The sequence below is a fragment of the Letharia columbiana genome (assembly GCF_014066305.1).
Source record: "Letharia columbiana isolate WasteWater2 chromosome Unknown xpSc0000096_s0, whole genome shotgun sequence".
NCBI classification, from domain to species: Eukaryota; Fungi; Ascomycota; class Lecanoromycetes; order Lecanorales; family Parmeliaceae; genus Letharia; species Letharia columbiana.
Genome location: NW_023501171.1, coordinates 44,402 through 62,574, shown reverse-complemented (window position 1 = coordinate 62,574; position 18,173 = coordinate 44,402). Strand labels below are relative to the sequence as shown.

The 18,173-nt window shown below is 20.6% G+C and overlaps 1 protein-coding gene across 1 annotated transcript; it reads left to right on the top strand.

Moving 5' to 3' along the window:
- Window positions 1-17,101: 17,101 nt before the first annotated feature.
- On the top strand, window positions 17,102-18,072 carry HO173_013265 (uncharacterized protein; the record flags this gene model as incomplete). Its single annotated transcript, XM_037315088.1, has 4 exons — window positions 17,102-17,198; window positions 17,304-17,368; window positions 17,446-17,808; window positions 17,962-18,072. 4 exons carry the CDS (start codon window positions 17,102-17,104, stop codon window positions 18,070-18,072), a joined length of 636 nt encoding a protein of 211 aa, XP_037158039.1.
- Between the last annotated feature and the right edge of the window lie 101 nt (window positions 18,073-18,173).

Genomic DNA, 18,173 nt, shown 5'->3' with positions numbered 1-18,173 from the left:
TTATACTTATATATAATTTAATATTAAATAATTTTAGAAGTTTATATAAAAATAATATATTCTTAATTTATAATATTACGCGTTTATTATAAATTACTAATAGTTAAGTATCTATATTCTATTATTAACGATTTTTATATAAGAATAATAAAAAATCTTATTTAAAAGATTATTAGATAGAAAAGTTTCTATCGTCTTTTATATCGCCTCGATAATAAAACTTTATTAACGATATTTAATATTATTCTTAAATTTATCTATTATATCTAATAAAATTTCTTAAATAAGTTTTTAAAATAAAGCTTTTAGAATTAATAGCGTAGTTAACTTTTAATAATATTTAATTTTATAAAAAGTAATAGTTAATAGACTATAATTAGAAAGATAAATAGAAATATATATAAGATTATATTTATTATCTAGATAAAATCTATATAATTTCCTTACTTTAAATATATAATTAATAACGCTTTTTCTTTTATTTATATTCTTTTCGCTTATAATAGATTTTTTAGAAATTTTATTACTTAACTTTCTAGCTACTTTTACTATTAATAATATTTAAAATACTTTTTTATCTATCGCGACCGCCACTAAAAGTATATTAAATCTCCTCTTTCTAAATTTCTTATTATATTTTTTTTTTTTAAAATTTACATATAAGTAGATATTCTTTAACTACTACGATTTTAATATTTTTACTATATATATTATTAAAATTTCTATTTTTATAAATAATATCTTAAGATTAAAAAATAGTTTAATTTTAAAATAGAGTATTATTATTATCGCTAAGTATATTATTATTAAATATATATATTAACTCTTTATTCTTATTAATATATTTTTAAATTTATTTAATTTAAAAAATTAGATAATTAAAATAATAATTAGAAAAGAGAAGATTATATCTAAATTCTTTTTTATTATAATAATTAAAATTATAAGAATTATCTCTTCTTCTTCTAGTTATATTAATTACTTATATATTAAAATTAATAAACTTATATAAATTCGTTATAAAACTTATCGCTAGATTATAATATTACTATTCTTATTATATATTAAAAGTTTTTAATTTTAAACTTCTTTTATAATAAAGTCTATCTCTTCTTTTTTTAATATAATTAGATTTATTAATAAATTACTCTTTAAATCTACTATCTAACTACTTTTAAAATCTTATAATTAATTATTTTTAAAATTTTCTAACTAATTATCTCTAAAACTTTATAACTAATTACTTCTAAAACTTTCTTATTAATTATCTCTAAAACTTTCTAATTAATTACTTCGAGAACTTTCTATCTAATTATCTCTAGAACTTTCTAATTAATTATCTCTAGAACTTTCTAATTTATCACTTTTAAAACCTTCTAATTAACTTAATATTATTTTAAAATTAAAAAATTAAATAGCTAGTTAAATATTTATTAATAAAAATTCTTTATTAAAAATATTTATATTTATTATTATATCTTTTTAAATATAAATATAGAATAAATAGTATTCTAAAAGTAAGCGATCTAATTAATATTCTAATTATCTTTTTAATTATTTTTTAAAAAAGAAAACGCGTATAATAAATCGAAGGCGTAAAATAAAATTTAAAAAAAGATAAATTTATCTTATAAGATTCTTAGATCTAAATTCTTAAAAGCTTAAAATAGATATCTATTATTATATAAAAGCTAAAAAAAATCTATTATTAATAATAATTCTTAACTATTCTAATTAGATTATTAAATTTAAAAAAATTCAATTAAAATTCGACTTTATAATATTGAAAATTAGTATTAAATTTCTTTATAAATAAGAATTTAAAAAAACGCGAAAACGCGCTAGTAAATTAGCCTGTTTTTTAATTAGCGCGTTCTTATATTTTCTTATATTTTAATTTTTTCTAATATTTTTTTTAATTATATTACCTTTTATAATAATATAATTCTATTTAAATTTTCTTATTATTTCTATTATAATACTAATATATTCTTTATAATATATTCTTTAATATCTTATAATAAGCTTCTTATATAAAAATTATCGTTATAATTATCTTAAATAAGAATTTAATTAAATAAGTAAATTTACGTATTTTTTATTATCTCTTAATATTATAAAAGTTAATACTATTAATAAAGATAATAACTTTAATTTATCTTATTATATTATTTCTAAAAAAATAAGAATATTTTAAGAGTTTAAGTAATAGTAAGATATAAAAAATAGTAGATAAATATTCTAGAAATAAGAATATAGTAAAATCGCGTTAATATTTAATAAGTCTAAATATATATAAATTATTAAGAGTAATTTTAAGAAAATAAAATAATATAAATACGATAGCGAAATAAATAGCTAAAAAAAGACTTCTAACTTTCTTAAAATATTAAAAAACTACTTTTAAGAAAAAGAAGAAAATAAAAAAGAGGATTATTAAATATATTATATATAATTAATATACTTATTATAAATTCTAATTATTATTATAATTATTCTAATATCTTTCTAATATTATAATTAATATTTATATATAATATTTTATATATTATATCGAAGATAATAAACTTTATAAATAATTAGATTTATTAGATATAGTTTCGATTTTAGATTTTATTAAGAATATTAATATAAAGCGCGATAAGTAGCTCGATATAAAGAAAGAAGATAAAGATATAATTATCGATATATAATTAAATATTATTAATTAAAAAATTAAGCGATTTAAAAATCTTTAACTTTTTTTAGAGAATATAAATTTCTAAATAATATTAATAGATAAGATATAAATATAAAAGAATTAAATATTTATCGATATCTTCTTATTATAATAATAAATATAATAAATTATAATTAAATCTATTAGAAAGAAAATTAAATATCTAGGAATTTTCGAAGATATAATAAACTCTTAAAAGAATATTTATTTTTATTGCGTGGAAGTCTTATATAACTTATAAAAATTTTCTTAGAAAAGAATCGCTAAAATAATATTTATTAATATAAATTTTTCTCTATATTAATTTTAATTTTAATATTCTAATTTATATTTAAATAAACTCGTTATTTATATACTAATTTTATCTATATTAAACTTATTTATAAGAAATCTTAAATTATAAAGTTTAAAAAAGTTTACTATCTTTTTCTTTTATATATATTTTTTATTAGAATAAAATATATAGTTTTTAAGAATTATATAGTATAGACGTTTAAGAATAAAAAAGAATAAATATCGCTATTAGAATCGACTAGATAGTAATCTAAGAATTATAATATAATAAGATATAGATTTATACTTTATAAGGCGAGCGAAAAGATATAAAAAGCTTTTAAGTTTATTAATATTAAATTAATATATAAGAATATCGCTAATATATTTAAGCAATTTAAGCGCTTCTATAAAAGTATAGATTATTTAAATCTAAAATCTTAATAAGTTAGTTATATAATTCTAATTCTAGATTAAAAATAAGAATATAAGTATTTTTCGCTATTATAATTATCTTTAAATAACGATAATTATAAAAATAATTAGAATTCTCTATCGCTATAAAAATATATATCGCGATTTATAATTCTTTATATAATAAATTCTTTTTTTAATTAGATTATATTTAAAAGTCTTAAATAATAAGATATTATTTAATACGCGATTAGATATTTATATAAAAATAATATATAAACTTTAATCTAATTAATAGATTTAATAAGAAAATAGAAGTAAGCTTTTAAGTAGATTAGATAAAATATAATAAATAAGCGATAAGTAATTTCTAAGTCTAATTATTATTTTAATAAATAGATTTATATTTTAATAATATTATATAAAAAAAGTATATAAGCGTAATTTAGAGAAAGTCTAGAGTTTTATTTTTCGCGTAAATTATTATATATATAAATAAAGATAAGAGCTTAGATTATAAGAATATAGATAATATTAAAATTAAATAAAATATAAGTATTAAAAATAATTCTATTATATACGCTAATAATTAAATATATTTTATCTTTTAAGCTACTTAAAAGCGCGATATAAAATTTAATAATAAGCTCTATTATAGCTTAGATATAATAATATTAATATACTAACTAATAAGTATTAAGCTATTATAAAAATCTTAAAATATTAAATATAATTATATTTAGAAGATAAAATTATAAATCTTTATTAATATATAATTAATTTAATATATAGTAATAAAAAATTTATTATAAAAGCTACGCTATCTAGATTAATATTTTAATCTTAATTATTACTCTTACTATTATATAAGTAATATAAAGTTATCTCTTATTCGAGTATATCTAATTCTTAATTCTAATTATTATTATAAATATCGTTAATCTATTTTAAAATTATTAAATATACTTTTATATATCTTTTATATTTTATTATTTTTTTGATTAGATAGCGATTAAGTTTTAAATTAAAATAAATACTTAAAAGAGAAAAGTTTATAAGTACTTAATTATATAATTTTATTTCTCTTATATTTCTTATAACTATTAAAATAATTAATAATATATAATTATATCTTATAATTATATCTATAATAGTTAATTAGTTTAATAGCTAAAGATAAATATATTCTCTTTTTTACTTTAAACGACTTAGCTAAAATAATCGCGAGATCTAGATTTTTTTTTATAATATAATTTACTTTTTATATATTATATAAAGATAAATATTTATTTAAATAGAAATTATTAGAGCTAATTATAAAGCGTAGTAATAAAAGACTTACTCTTAAATTAACGAATTAGAAAGATTTTTATTATTTTATATAATACTTTAAAAGCGAATCTTTAAATATAATAGCGCTTTAACGAATTTTAATTAAATATAATCTAACGAACTAAATATTAAAAGAAAAACTTCGGAATTATAAGATTAGTTAATTTTTAATAATAATAAATCTCGCGTAAAGCTTAAGTTATAGCTCGTATTAATTATATATAATAAATATAATAATAATTAAAAAAATATATTATCTAATTTCTATTAATATTTTAATACTATTAAAGTAGAGGTAATATTTATTAAAGTAATAGCGATAGCGATTAAAGCGGCGATAATATCTAATAAACTCTTTATTTTAATATTATATTTAATACTCTAGAATAGTATTAGCTTTTTCGAAGAGTTATTAATAATAAATTAAGCGTATATAAATTAAGCTTTTTACGCGATTTATCTATATATTAGTTTAAAGTTATTAAAAGATAAAGAATAAATATATAGCTTAATAACTACGTTATACTTTTAATATCGCTATAATAATATTAAATTATTTAAATAGAAGTTTAATATATAAAGAAGATAGTTTAATAATAAGAAGAATTAATATAAAAAAGAAAGTTTTAGAGAAGAAGGAGGAGGAAAGAAAAGCTTAGATATCTATCGCGCGTATTAAATTTTTAGATTACTTTAAATTATCTAGCTTAAATTAAATATTAATAAAATACTTTCTCTTTAATTTTAAAGATTTAAGTTTAAGCGAATTATGCTTATTAAATATTATTATCTAATATAATCTTAGCTACTTTTATAATAATTATAATTATTATTATAGCTTATATAGATTAAAAGATAAAATATTTAAAAGAGTAAATTAGTAAGTAATTATCTTTATTTAATTTAATTAATACTAAACTACTATAACTTATTAAAATTTTTATATATTTTATTCTTACTTTCTTATTTTTAAGTCTTACTATTTTTATAAAAATAATTATTCTTTAAGTCGAATTCTATAATAATATATTTAAAATAGCGTATAATATATATTCTCTTTATTTCTAATATCGATATTTATTAGAATTAATATACTTTTTAATAAAACGAGCTTTAATTAAAATTAAGAATAATTTAGTATTTATAGATATTCATATAAGTTCTTTAATTCTTTTATATATATTTACTAATTTATCTTTTTATAATAATTAAATTAAAAGAGATTAAGTCTAATAATTTATTATAATAAATATTAAATATTAATAATAATAGCGATATTAAAGAATCTTAATATAGATTAATTAAATAATAATTAAATTTTTAATTAAAATAAAAAATAGATAATAAGCTTAACTAAAATAAAAATACTAAGAAATCGCGATAGTAAATAAATATATTTATATTTAAAAAGAAATTAGTTAAGAAAGTAAAGAAAACTAATATCTTAATTATTAATTATACTATAATTATTAAAAAATATAAAATTAAATATATTAATATATTATTATTATAATAGAAGTAAGCTTTTAAGTAGATTAGATAAGATATAATAGATAAATAATAAGTAATTTTTAATTCTAATTATCGTTTTAATAGATTTATATTTTAATAATATTATATAAGAAAAGTACGCGAGCGTAATTATAAAGAAGTTTAAAGTTTTACTTATTACGCGAATTATTATATATATAAATAAAGATAAAAGTTCGAATTAAAAGAAAATAAATAATATCGAAGCTAAATAAAATATAAGTATTAAAAATAATTTTACTATACGCGCTAATAATTAAGTAGATTTTATTTTTTAAATTACTTAAGAGTATAATATAAAATTTAATAATAAGCGTTATTATAGCTTAGATATAATAATATTAACGCGTTAATTAATAAGTATTAAGTTATTATAGAAATCTTAAAATATTAAACGCGATTATATCTAAAAGATAAAATTATAAATCTTTATTTATATATAATTAATTTAATATATAGTAATAAAAAGTTTATTATAAAAGCTATACTATTTAAGTCGATATTTTAATATTAGTTATTACTATTACTATTATACGAGTAATATAAAGCTATCTCTTATTCGAGTATATCTAATTTTTAATTTTAATTATTATTATAAATATTATTAATTTATTCTAGAATCATTAAATATACTTTTATATACTTTTTATATTTAATCTTTTTTTTATATATCGCGAGAAGATAGCTTAAAGAAATATAGCTTATAATATTAAGCTATAATACTTTCGAGAGAATATTAAAAGATATATTAATTTTTCTAGATCGACGATTTAATAAAAAAATTATAATTATAATATATATAATTTTATATTAGATAGTAATATCGAAAATATATAATAAATATATAAAATTATCGTTAATAACTTTAATTATAAAGTACTAGCGGATTTCGCGTAACTAATATTAGAGAAAGATAAGCTTTTCTTATTATTAGTAGATATAGCTTACTTTCTTTTATATATATAGAGTAATAAAATATAATTATATTTAATTTTATATTTTATTAATTTAGTATAATTATTAATTAGAATAATAATTAGAATAACTACTTTTAAATATAGAAATCTTAATTAAAATATCTTATATATATATTATTCTATAATATAATATTATAGATATATTATATCGTGGAATATCTTATTAAAATCCTATATTATATTAGATATAAAATAATATAAATCTTAATAACTTATACTATATTAGAGTATAATATAATAGATTAATATTTTATATTATATTATACCTTTTCGATTAGTAACTCTATCTACTTCTAATAAGAATAAATTAGATTAAACCTTAAAGTAGTAAAAAAAAGCTACGAAAATTAATTAGAGATAGATATTTCTTAAAAAACGTAATAATCTTCTTTAGCGTATTTTATTATTTTTAGAGTATTAATTAATAATAATTAAGTATCGAATAATTATTAATTATCTTTTAAGTAATCTATTTCTTACTTTATATACTATATTTAATTTTATATAAACTACTATTATTTAGAAAATACTTTAATTTATATATCTCTATTTAAAGTTCTCGCAATCTTTATTAATACTTTATAATTATATTAAAGCTAAAATCTTCGTTACTATTATAATCTCTATAAAAATCTTTTACTTTTCTACTATTTATATATTAGGCCTAATACGTTATAGGCCTTAACGCTACTTACGCTAAGACGCCGACATCGCATATACTACGTTAGAATTCCTTTTAGAGTTTAGTTTTAATAATATATCTTATATATCTAAGAGCTTAACGAATATAGATTTACTTCGTATATCTCGAAGTTTTAATATTTCTTAGAGATTAATTCTATTATTAAATATATTATTAAACTTTATAATAATATTATATCTTTTATAGTCTATACTCGCTAGCTAATCGCTAGTAAACTATATCTTTATAATTTTAATCTCTCTATCTTTTAAAGAAAAAGACTTATTATTATTATAATATTAAGTTTATCTCTAAATCGTATAATAAAAAATAAAGATAATATCGAGAGTCGCTATAGCGTCGATAATAAGTTCGAGAATTTTTTATTAGTAAAAGATCTTACTATAAAATAACGTCTTATAATTATTAAGATTAAAAATTATCGCTTAAAATAAGAATAAAAATTAATTACGTTAAAGATTTATAATCGCGAGCTTTATAATATTAGCTTATTATCTATAATTAGCGAGAGTCTATCTATATTAATTACTATTATATCTCTAGCGAATATATTAATTAAGACGAAAATACTTCGCTTTAAAAGAATATATTTTTATAAGAGTATTAATAAGAGAGAGTATCTACGCTAATTTCGCGAAGTTAAAATTAAGTTTCTTATAAGTTTTAAGTATTTTATTATTAATTAATTAAGAATTATTTATTATATATAATTCTTAGAAGATAATTCTAATATTTAATAATATAAATACTATTAAGCCTATAGTCTAGAGAATATAACTTTTAAATTCTTTAAGTAGTTTCTATTTAATTTAGTAGCGGATTTAATAAATCGCTATCTTCTTATATATAAAAAGTAAAAGAAGATTAAATAACGCTCTGATTAGAAGATATCTATTTTTAAAATCTATTTAAAGAAGCTAGAGGCTTATATAACTCTATTTTCTAAGAAGTATTAAATTAATTTCTTCTTAGTTAAACTTAGATTAGAGCTTAAAAATAAGATTCTAAATATTAGTAGTATATCGAAATAATAAGAAGAAATTCTTATCTAAATTATTATATAGAAAAAGATTTTAGAACGCGTACGCTCTAATAGCGATTCTTATTCGAAGTCTTTAGAGAGATTCGCTAAGAATAAGCCTTTAGAGAATTAAATTTCGAAGTCTAAATTGGTTTTAAACGGCGGCGCTTATATAGCGCGTACTTAAGACGATAGCGTAAAGTATAAAGCTAAATTCTTTAACTCTAATTATAAGAAGAATAGTTATTTCTATTATAAAAAATAGAATTATTAAATATCTAAGTATCTAGATCTTAATAAATCGCCTATAGTTTATATTAACGTAGTATTAATAAAAAAAGATTCGGCCTTATAATCGCCTTAGAAGCGAGATAAGAATAATAATTAATAGAGGTAATTTCTTCTATTCTTATAAAGGGATAGATAAAGCTTTAAAATAAATAGAGATAACTCGTTACTCTACTCGATATTAGAGTATATATTAATTTAATTTTATAAAAGTTCGTAATTTAATAAGACTTAAAATCTTATAACGTTATTTTATTATAATTAAAAGCGCTAAGTAATTAAAGTATATATTATTATAACGCGTATTAGCTAAACTACTAGTTAGTAAATAGCTAAGATTAAAATAAAAAGTATAATATACTCTTCTATATCGTTAATTAAAAAGGCCTTAATATTATATTAAATATATTTAAACTAAGTTAATTATAAGTATTACTAAACTCAGCGATAAAGTAATAGCAATTTAAAATTAATACTAATAAATTATAGATTAAAAAAGTAATTAAGTTTATTTAAACTATTAAATAGAAGCTAAATATATTTATAATTATATATATTATAATAACGTATAATAAATCGAAAAATAAGTGTAATCTAGAGCTTTCTTAGAAGTTACTAAAGTTTAATAATATTTTTTTTAATAAAAAAGTAAAGATCTTATCTACGCTTAAATAGGGAAATTATATTATTAAGATTAAAAGCGATAAGAAATCGCTATATAGCCTCTTATATAATCTATCTTAAACGAAATTAGCGAAATTATAATATTATTTAAAGAATTTTCTTTAGAAAGATTAAATTCGTTATTCGACTTTCTTAGTCGAAGTATCGATTTTTTTTATTTCTAAAAAGAATAAGAGGCTTTATCTTTACGTTGATTATCGAGGCTTAAACGCAATAATTATTAAAAATTAATACTCGCTATCTCTAATTATTAAGACTCTAAATCGCTTATATAACGCTAAAGTCTTTATAAAGTTAAATCTTAAGAATATTTATTATTAAATCTAGATTAAAGAAGGCGATAAATAAAAAATAGCGTTTCGTAATTACTATAACTATTTCAAATATCTAATTATATCTTTTAGACTCGCTAAAATATTAATAACTTTTTAAATATATATTAATAGAGTTTTTATAGATTTAATAAATATAATATATATAGTATATTTAAATAATATTCTAATTTATAGTATTAATCTAGCGAAGTATTAACGATATATTAAATAAGTACTTAAGCGTTTACGCTAGTTTTAACTATATACTAATCTAAAGAAGTATTAATTCTATATTAAGCGAATTAAGTTTTTAAGATTTATTATATTTATCGAAGATATTATAATAAATTAAAAACGTATTACTATTATTAAGAAGTAGCTAAAATTAAAAAATTATTAAGATATATAAGTCTTTTTAAACTTTACTAATTTCTATCGATAATTTATCTATAGCTATTTTAGTATAATAGCGCTATTTACTAACTTACTTAAAGAAAATAAGAATAATAAAAAATCTAGATCGCTAGAGTAAATAGATAACGCGGAGCTAGCGTTCTAGTAGCTTCGAAATACTTTTATAACCGCGTTATTTCTACGCTATTACGATTTAAATTTAAAGTTATATTTTAAAACTAACGCTTTTAACTTTAATATAAGAATTATACTTTTATAATCGAATAAGAATAACTATTAATAATTAATAGTATTCTAATCTAGGAAAATAATTTCTATAAAGTAAAACTATGAGATTTATAATTAAGAGCTATTCGCTATCGTAGCGTCTATAAAGTAATAGCGTTATTATTTAAAAAATAATACGTTTTATATTAAAATTCTAATAAATTATAATAATCTTAAAAACTTTATAAAGTAGAAGAAATTAAATTTTAGATAAGTCTATTAAGCGCTAAAGTTAGCTATTTATAACTTTAAGATTTTTTATCGAATAGATAAATTAAATTCTATCGACTCGCTATCGCGACGCTTTAATTATAAAAAGATTTTATTATTAAATATTAAACTTTTATCGATATTATAAAATAAATTCGTACTTTAAACTAGCGGCGAGTAGTTATAAAGAAATAAAAAGCTTATAGCGACTATAACGTCTATATTTTATATTATTAATATTTAGATAATTATTTCTAGAAGAAAGTCTAAAATTATATAAGAGATTACTTATAATATATTTTAAAGACTAATAAAAATATTAATTCGAGATCTATAAGTCTATAATAATTAAATAAACTCTTTTCGAATTAATATTAATAAGTTAACGATTAAGTATCGCGTACGTAGTTAAATATAAATCTTAGACTCTAAAAAACTATTAAAATATAATAATCGCCTTTATATCCCTAGAGATAAGATCTTAAGAGAAGAGCTTATTAGTAAATATTATAATAATTCGTTATTAAGATACTTTAACGCTATAAAGACGTATAAGCTACTTATCTATAAATATTATTAAAATAAAAGTTTAAAATAAGTTATTAATTATATTAAGATATATAATATTTATTAACGAATTAAAGCTTCGCGATATCGTTTATATAGCGAATTAAACTTACTTTCTATCGCTATTAAGCTATAAAAAGAAATTTCTATAAACTTTATTATCGACTTATTAGCGAGTAAATATAAGAATATCGTCTACGATACTATTCTAGTTATAATAAATTAATTTATAAAAATAATAAGATATATTTCTATATTTATTACGATCGATATTACTTAGCTAGCGAAAGTATTTTATTTCGAAATAATATATTACTATAGTATATTAAACGATATTATTAATAATAGAGACTCTATATTTATTAGTAACTTCTAGTTTATTATTTACTTTTATTTTAAAATTAAGCGATATCTAAGTATCGCCTTTTATTTATAAATCGATAGATAAATTAAGCGATAAAATTAAATACTAAAATATTTCTTATATATATTCGCTAATAATAAGTAAAATATTTAAATAAAATAACTATTAATAATAAAGTTCGCTTATATAAATAATTAATATTTCTTTATTAAAACGATATTATTCTTTCTAATATATAAATATTATTCTAAAATCCGTTAGAAGATTAAGAATAACTTTATCGAGGAGGAGATATCTATTATAAATAATAGAATAAAAAAGTTATAAGTATTAAGAGATAAGATAGTAAAGCGCCTTTATAGCGTAGTTATAACTTAGTTTAAATATTATAATAAAATATATTAGCCTTAAAGCTATAAGATAGATAATTTAATAATATTAGCGACTAAAAATCTAAAGTAGAAATATCTAAATAAGAAGTTATCTTATAAATTTATAAAATTATTTTAAATTATAGATAAGATAGAGACGTAAATATACTATCTACTTTTACTCTTAACGTATAAAATTTATAATATCTTTTATATATCGTTATTTAAGTCTTATTACCTTCGCGATTATAATAATATAGCGAAAGCCTTTATATAAACCCTTAATCTTATTAATAATAATAAGCTTTAAGAGATTAAAGAAATTATTAATAAGATTAAATATAAGAAAGATATTTAATATAAAGTTAAATAGACTAATTAAAGCGAAGAGTATAATTAATAACTATTAAATAATAAATTTATTAATACTAGTAAGCTAATTTAAATCTATAAATAGATAAATAATAAGCGAAAATATTAAATAATAAATAATAAGTCTCTTATTATTAAAGAGCTTAATTAATTATATAAATTAATAACGAGTAAGCGAAGGCGATAAAATAAGATATAATTATTAATTAAATTAAATATATTTTTAGATAATACTTATATTACGCGTATACTCCTTTATATTTACTACTATTAAGATATAGATTAATAAAATAATTATATTATTTAACTATCTACTAAACTCTACTATAAAGAAAATTTATTATATTAAGATATATACTATTAATATAGATATATTTTTATCTAAGATAGCTATTAAAGAATTATCTAAGAACTTTACGCTAGCGCTATTACTAAAAAAAGATTATTATTTAAGTATTCTTCGCTATTTTAATATTAAATTCTAAGTTAAATTTATTAATTTAGTTTTTTAACGAGAAGATAGTTAAAGTATAATCTTTAAGTTAATATTTATTAATATTTATCATATATCGATAAAGGCTCTTAAGCTTCTTCTCTAATAACTTATTTATTTTCTTTAATTTCTCTATATACTTATATATCGCTATAAGCTAATTTTAAAAATCTATAATTATAATAGAGACGGCTAAAGTTATTATTATTATATATTTCTATAATTTATATTATTAAGTAATCTTTTTATCGAGCTTAACTTGTCGATAAAATAGCTTTTAAGACTATCTAGCGCGGCGATAGCGTTATATTAATTTTCTTATCTACGTCTAAAGATATAGAGAAATTTTAATATAATAACTAATATCGCGCTTTTCGATCTTATAGTTATTATAAAAGAAAAACTTATCTTAAATATATAAATTATCGTCTCGATAAAAGTAAATTCTATATAATAAATTAGATATTAGGACTTATTAGTAATTGCGTATATAAAGCGATAGTAGCGGGAATAGTTAAGAATTAGTAATCGCGCTTATAAGGCGACTATACACTTACTATTAAAGTTATTATTATTATTAAAAAAGAGTACTATAAAATTGTTAGTTTACGTATTAATATAATTAATAATAATAAGATACTTATAATAAAGAGAAGTAGACTATTAATATAATAAGATATATTATACTTATATTAGTATTAATATCGACGTTATAGCGTTAGAGTAAATACTTATAAGAGAGATATTAGAAGTTATAAAGAATAAAAATAAATAATTCGAAAGGGGTTTTTATATTCTCTATCGTAGTATTATTATTAATAGATAATATCTAATAACGTAAATAGTAGCGATATAATAATATTTTACTACTATCTATTAGGCCACGTCGCCTAGTTATTATTATTATTTCTACTATTATTAATTAATAATCGAGAATATTATCGCGAACGCGTCGCTCTATTAATTACTCCCTTCGAATCTCTATAATAAAGATTATTACTACGTTATTTCGCTATAAACGTAATATATTATAAAAATAACGTTATCTATAAAGAAACTCTTCTCCCTTCTTTATTTACTAAGTTTTTAAGATTTTATTATAAATTTTTAAATCTAATATTATTCGCTATAGAGATTATTAACTAGCGTTATAAGAACGTTAATATTAAGCGCGTTAGTTTATTATAGATTATTATTAATTAGTATTATAAAAGCGATATTATTCTTAAAGATAGTATTAATATTATTATATAATATACTAGTTATATACCTACGGCGTATAAGAATTAATTCTATCGCGTTATTAAAATAATATTGTAATTTTAATAGATTAACTTTTTTTTCTTATTTTCCTATTAAAATTTAAAGGTTTTTTAATAAGTATTCTATTTTTACTTAGACGTTTAAAGATTAAGATTTAAAAGAGAAGATAATTATTAGATTTAATGCGTTATAGGCCTTAGCGCTATTTACGCTAAGACGTCGATATTATATATACTATATTAGAGTTTCTTTTAGAGTTTAGTTTTAATAATATATCTTATATATCTAGAAGCTTAACGAATATAGATTTACTTTATATATCTTAAAGTTTTAATATTTCTTAGAGATTAGTTCTACTATTAAATATATTATTAAATTCCATAACGATACTACGTCTTTTATAGTCTATATTCACTAGCTAATCGCTAGTAAACTACGCCCTTACATTATAACTATTAAAGAATTAATAGAATTATATCTATAATTTTAATAATTATAAAGAAAATAACTCGAAATTACTATATTTTTCTTTAAAAGTATATATATTATTTAAGTCTTACTTAAGAGAATTTTATAATTATTAGAATAGGTCGATAAAAGTAGCTGATATAATATAAGAAACTTCTTTTATTTACTAGCGAGATTTAAAAGAATTAGAGTCTTCTTAGAACGTCGGGTTCTTATATAGTAATTAATAAATATATAATTAAGAAGATAAGACGTATATTCTATTCTACTATAGCTTTAAATAAGCTAATTAAAAAAGAATATAAGCTCTTTATAATTAATAATAAAGGTTATATTTATAATTATATATAATATTCTCTAATATAGAAATTAGAAAATAAATTAAAAATTAAAAAACTTAAAGAAATATTAGCTATAATATTTAAATTAATTACGAATATCTTTTTAAAAAATATTATTCTCTTTATAAATAATTATTTTACTTATTCGAAGCTAGCTATAATTCTAAGAGATAGAAGAATTATAATATATAAGACTATAAAGCTTACTTAATAAGATCTTTTAAAATTACTTATAGAGATAAAATAGATATTTATTAAGAATATTTTTTACGAAGTTTTTATTATAATAGTTTAGAATAATATTCTTATAATAGTCTAATAAGATAATAATCTTATTTTAGAATTTATTATTAAATATAATATTCGAGAGATTAATATCTATATTTTTAAAAAAAGAAAATATTCTAATAAAACTAATATAAATATTTATATTACTTTATCTACTTTTAAGAAGAATAAAAAGAATATCTAAAAGAAGAAATTTAAGATTTTTAAGCTTTTCTACTATTATAATAAGTATATAAAAAAGATAAATCGATTTAATACTCTAATAGCTATATATACTTTTTAGCGAGTTTATAATTATAATTAGATACTCTTATTTTACTAGTATTTAAATAAAAGTCTTATAAATACTTTTAAGCTCTATAAATTAATAGAAGTTACTTAAGAGTATTAGAAATTCCTCGAAAATATAATAATAGAGTTATTAAAAGAAGAAGATATCTATTAAATAAGATTAAATCTTATCTCTATCTCTATACTACTAAAGATATTATAAAATAATTATAATTAATAAGACTTAAAGGCTATTTAGACGTATTTTATATATTATAAAAATATTTAAAATCGAGGTTTTAGATAAGAGATTAGTAGAAATAAAGATAATACTCTTAAGATACGCGGGGGATATAAAGTATATTAAATCTTTTTATATTATAAAGGGAATTACGTAAATAAATTTTATAAAAGAGATAATATATTAGACTCTATATAATAGATCTAGATTATATTTATTAAATTATATAAATATAGTGGGGTAGTAATCGAAATAATGGTGCGGAGAAAACAATTTGTTGCCTCTCGGCGTTTAACGGATACTTTCCTTTATTAAGGCTTCTCTTATCTTCGCGTCGCCCTAAGATACCTCAGTACCTACTTTAGGGCTAGCACCTCAAACCATCTTCCACCTTACGCTGTACTCGATTAAGCTAACGCCTTGTTTTCTTACAGCTTAGAGTACCTTATATACGAAGTAGACTCGGTGTCGATTAAATAAATTGCAGAGAGGCTAACAAGAAGGCTGGGACTCGATAAGTCAGGAATGGATCAATGACTTGGTAGAAAGCATGCCCAAGAGACTTAAAGATGTAATGCGATTAGAAGGAGGGATGACAGGTCATTAGATAGCTGTAAATAATAAGAAAAGTACATATTTCTCTTGGTGGTTGCATATGCGAGAATTAGCCTCTCTGCAATTTATTTAATCGACACCGAGGGTAGAGTAGCAACTGACCTAACCCTCAAAGACCTAGGTCCCTTGCCGCTTTAGATCTCCCAAAAAATATCACCGACATCAATCACGCTTCGCAGACAGCGTCCAAGCACACTACGATTCCACACACCAGCTCGCCCACTCCCGCGCACCTTTTCACTTCAGCCCTCCCCCAAACACTGCCAAACCAAACAACCGCGGCAACAACCAACCAACCAACCATGGTCCAACTCGAAGAAGTCGAGGATGCGGAGCTCGACCAAGCCCAACCCGGTCCCGTCGGAGACGACTACGACTCCGACGACTTTGTCGACACGGGTGTGTACATGCATCTCTTACATCTGCTCCGAAACCCCCAAACCGCATACAAACGTACCAAATACGGGTGACAGTCCGCTAACAGCCACCATCCCGGGCTGCCAGATTCCGAGCTCTCAGACGACGAAATCATATCATCCGGCCCCCCCCGCCGAATCAATCACAGACCGGTACACACACCCTTCCCTTCCCTTCCCTTCCCTTCCCTCCCCCTCCCCTCACCCCACCCCGCGCTAACACCCACCAGCCTCCTCGCCCTGCGCGACATCCTGCCCCCCCGCTACCGACGCGCCCTCTCCTCCACGCTCAGCTCCACGCTCTCGGCGACGAAGACGGGCGCCTGGTGGGGCGGCAAGGGCCTCTGGGTGTTGACGACGGGCGCGGTGATGCTGAGCGTGCCGTTCGCGGTGTGCATGGTGGAGGAGCAGCAGATTATGGAGCAGGAGCGGGAGATGAAGGCGCAGGAGGGGGCGAGGGAGGTGTTGGTGCCGGGGGGTGGGGGCGGGGCCGGGCGCGGGGGGAGTGGGTTGTAGGAAGGGGGGTAGGGTGTGTGCCCAGGGTGTTGTGTGTGAGAGGTTTAGGGGCGACGAGGGAGGGTGGTTCGGTGGGTGTAAGATATCTCTGCTCCGAGTCGGATTGCATACAGTGTGAATAGGGATTATTGTACATTGCCACTGGATCCTGAAGCGTCTATGATATGAGATTCAATTCTATGTTATATACATCGTTCATGAGTATTGCTGAGATGGTAGGCTTGATACAGGCCATACATCGTGCCAGCTGTGGATTGGCTTCAGAATCTTTCATGACATCCACAGATGTATCCAACCAAAGCGGCTTCCAGACCGATGGCTGCCTATCAGATACAGCGTGATTCAAGGTCCTTCCTGGTGCGGAGTATCCAAGTGAGTCGAACCACTCCATGCTACCGTTTAATGGCTGTATTCACACATCACCCCAATAGCCGGCGCAGAC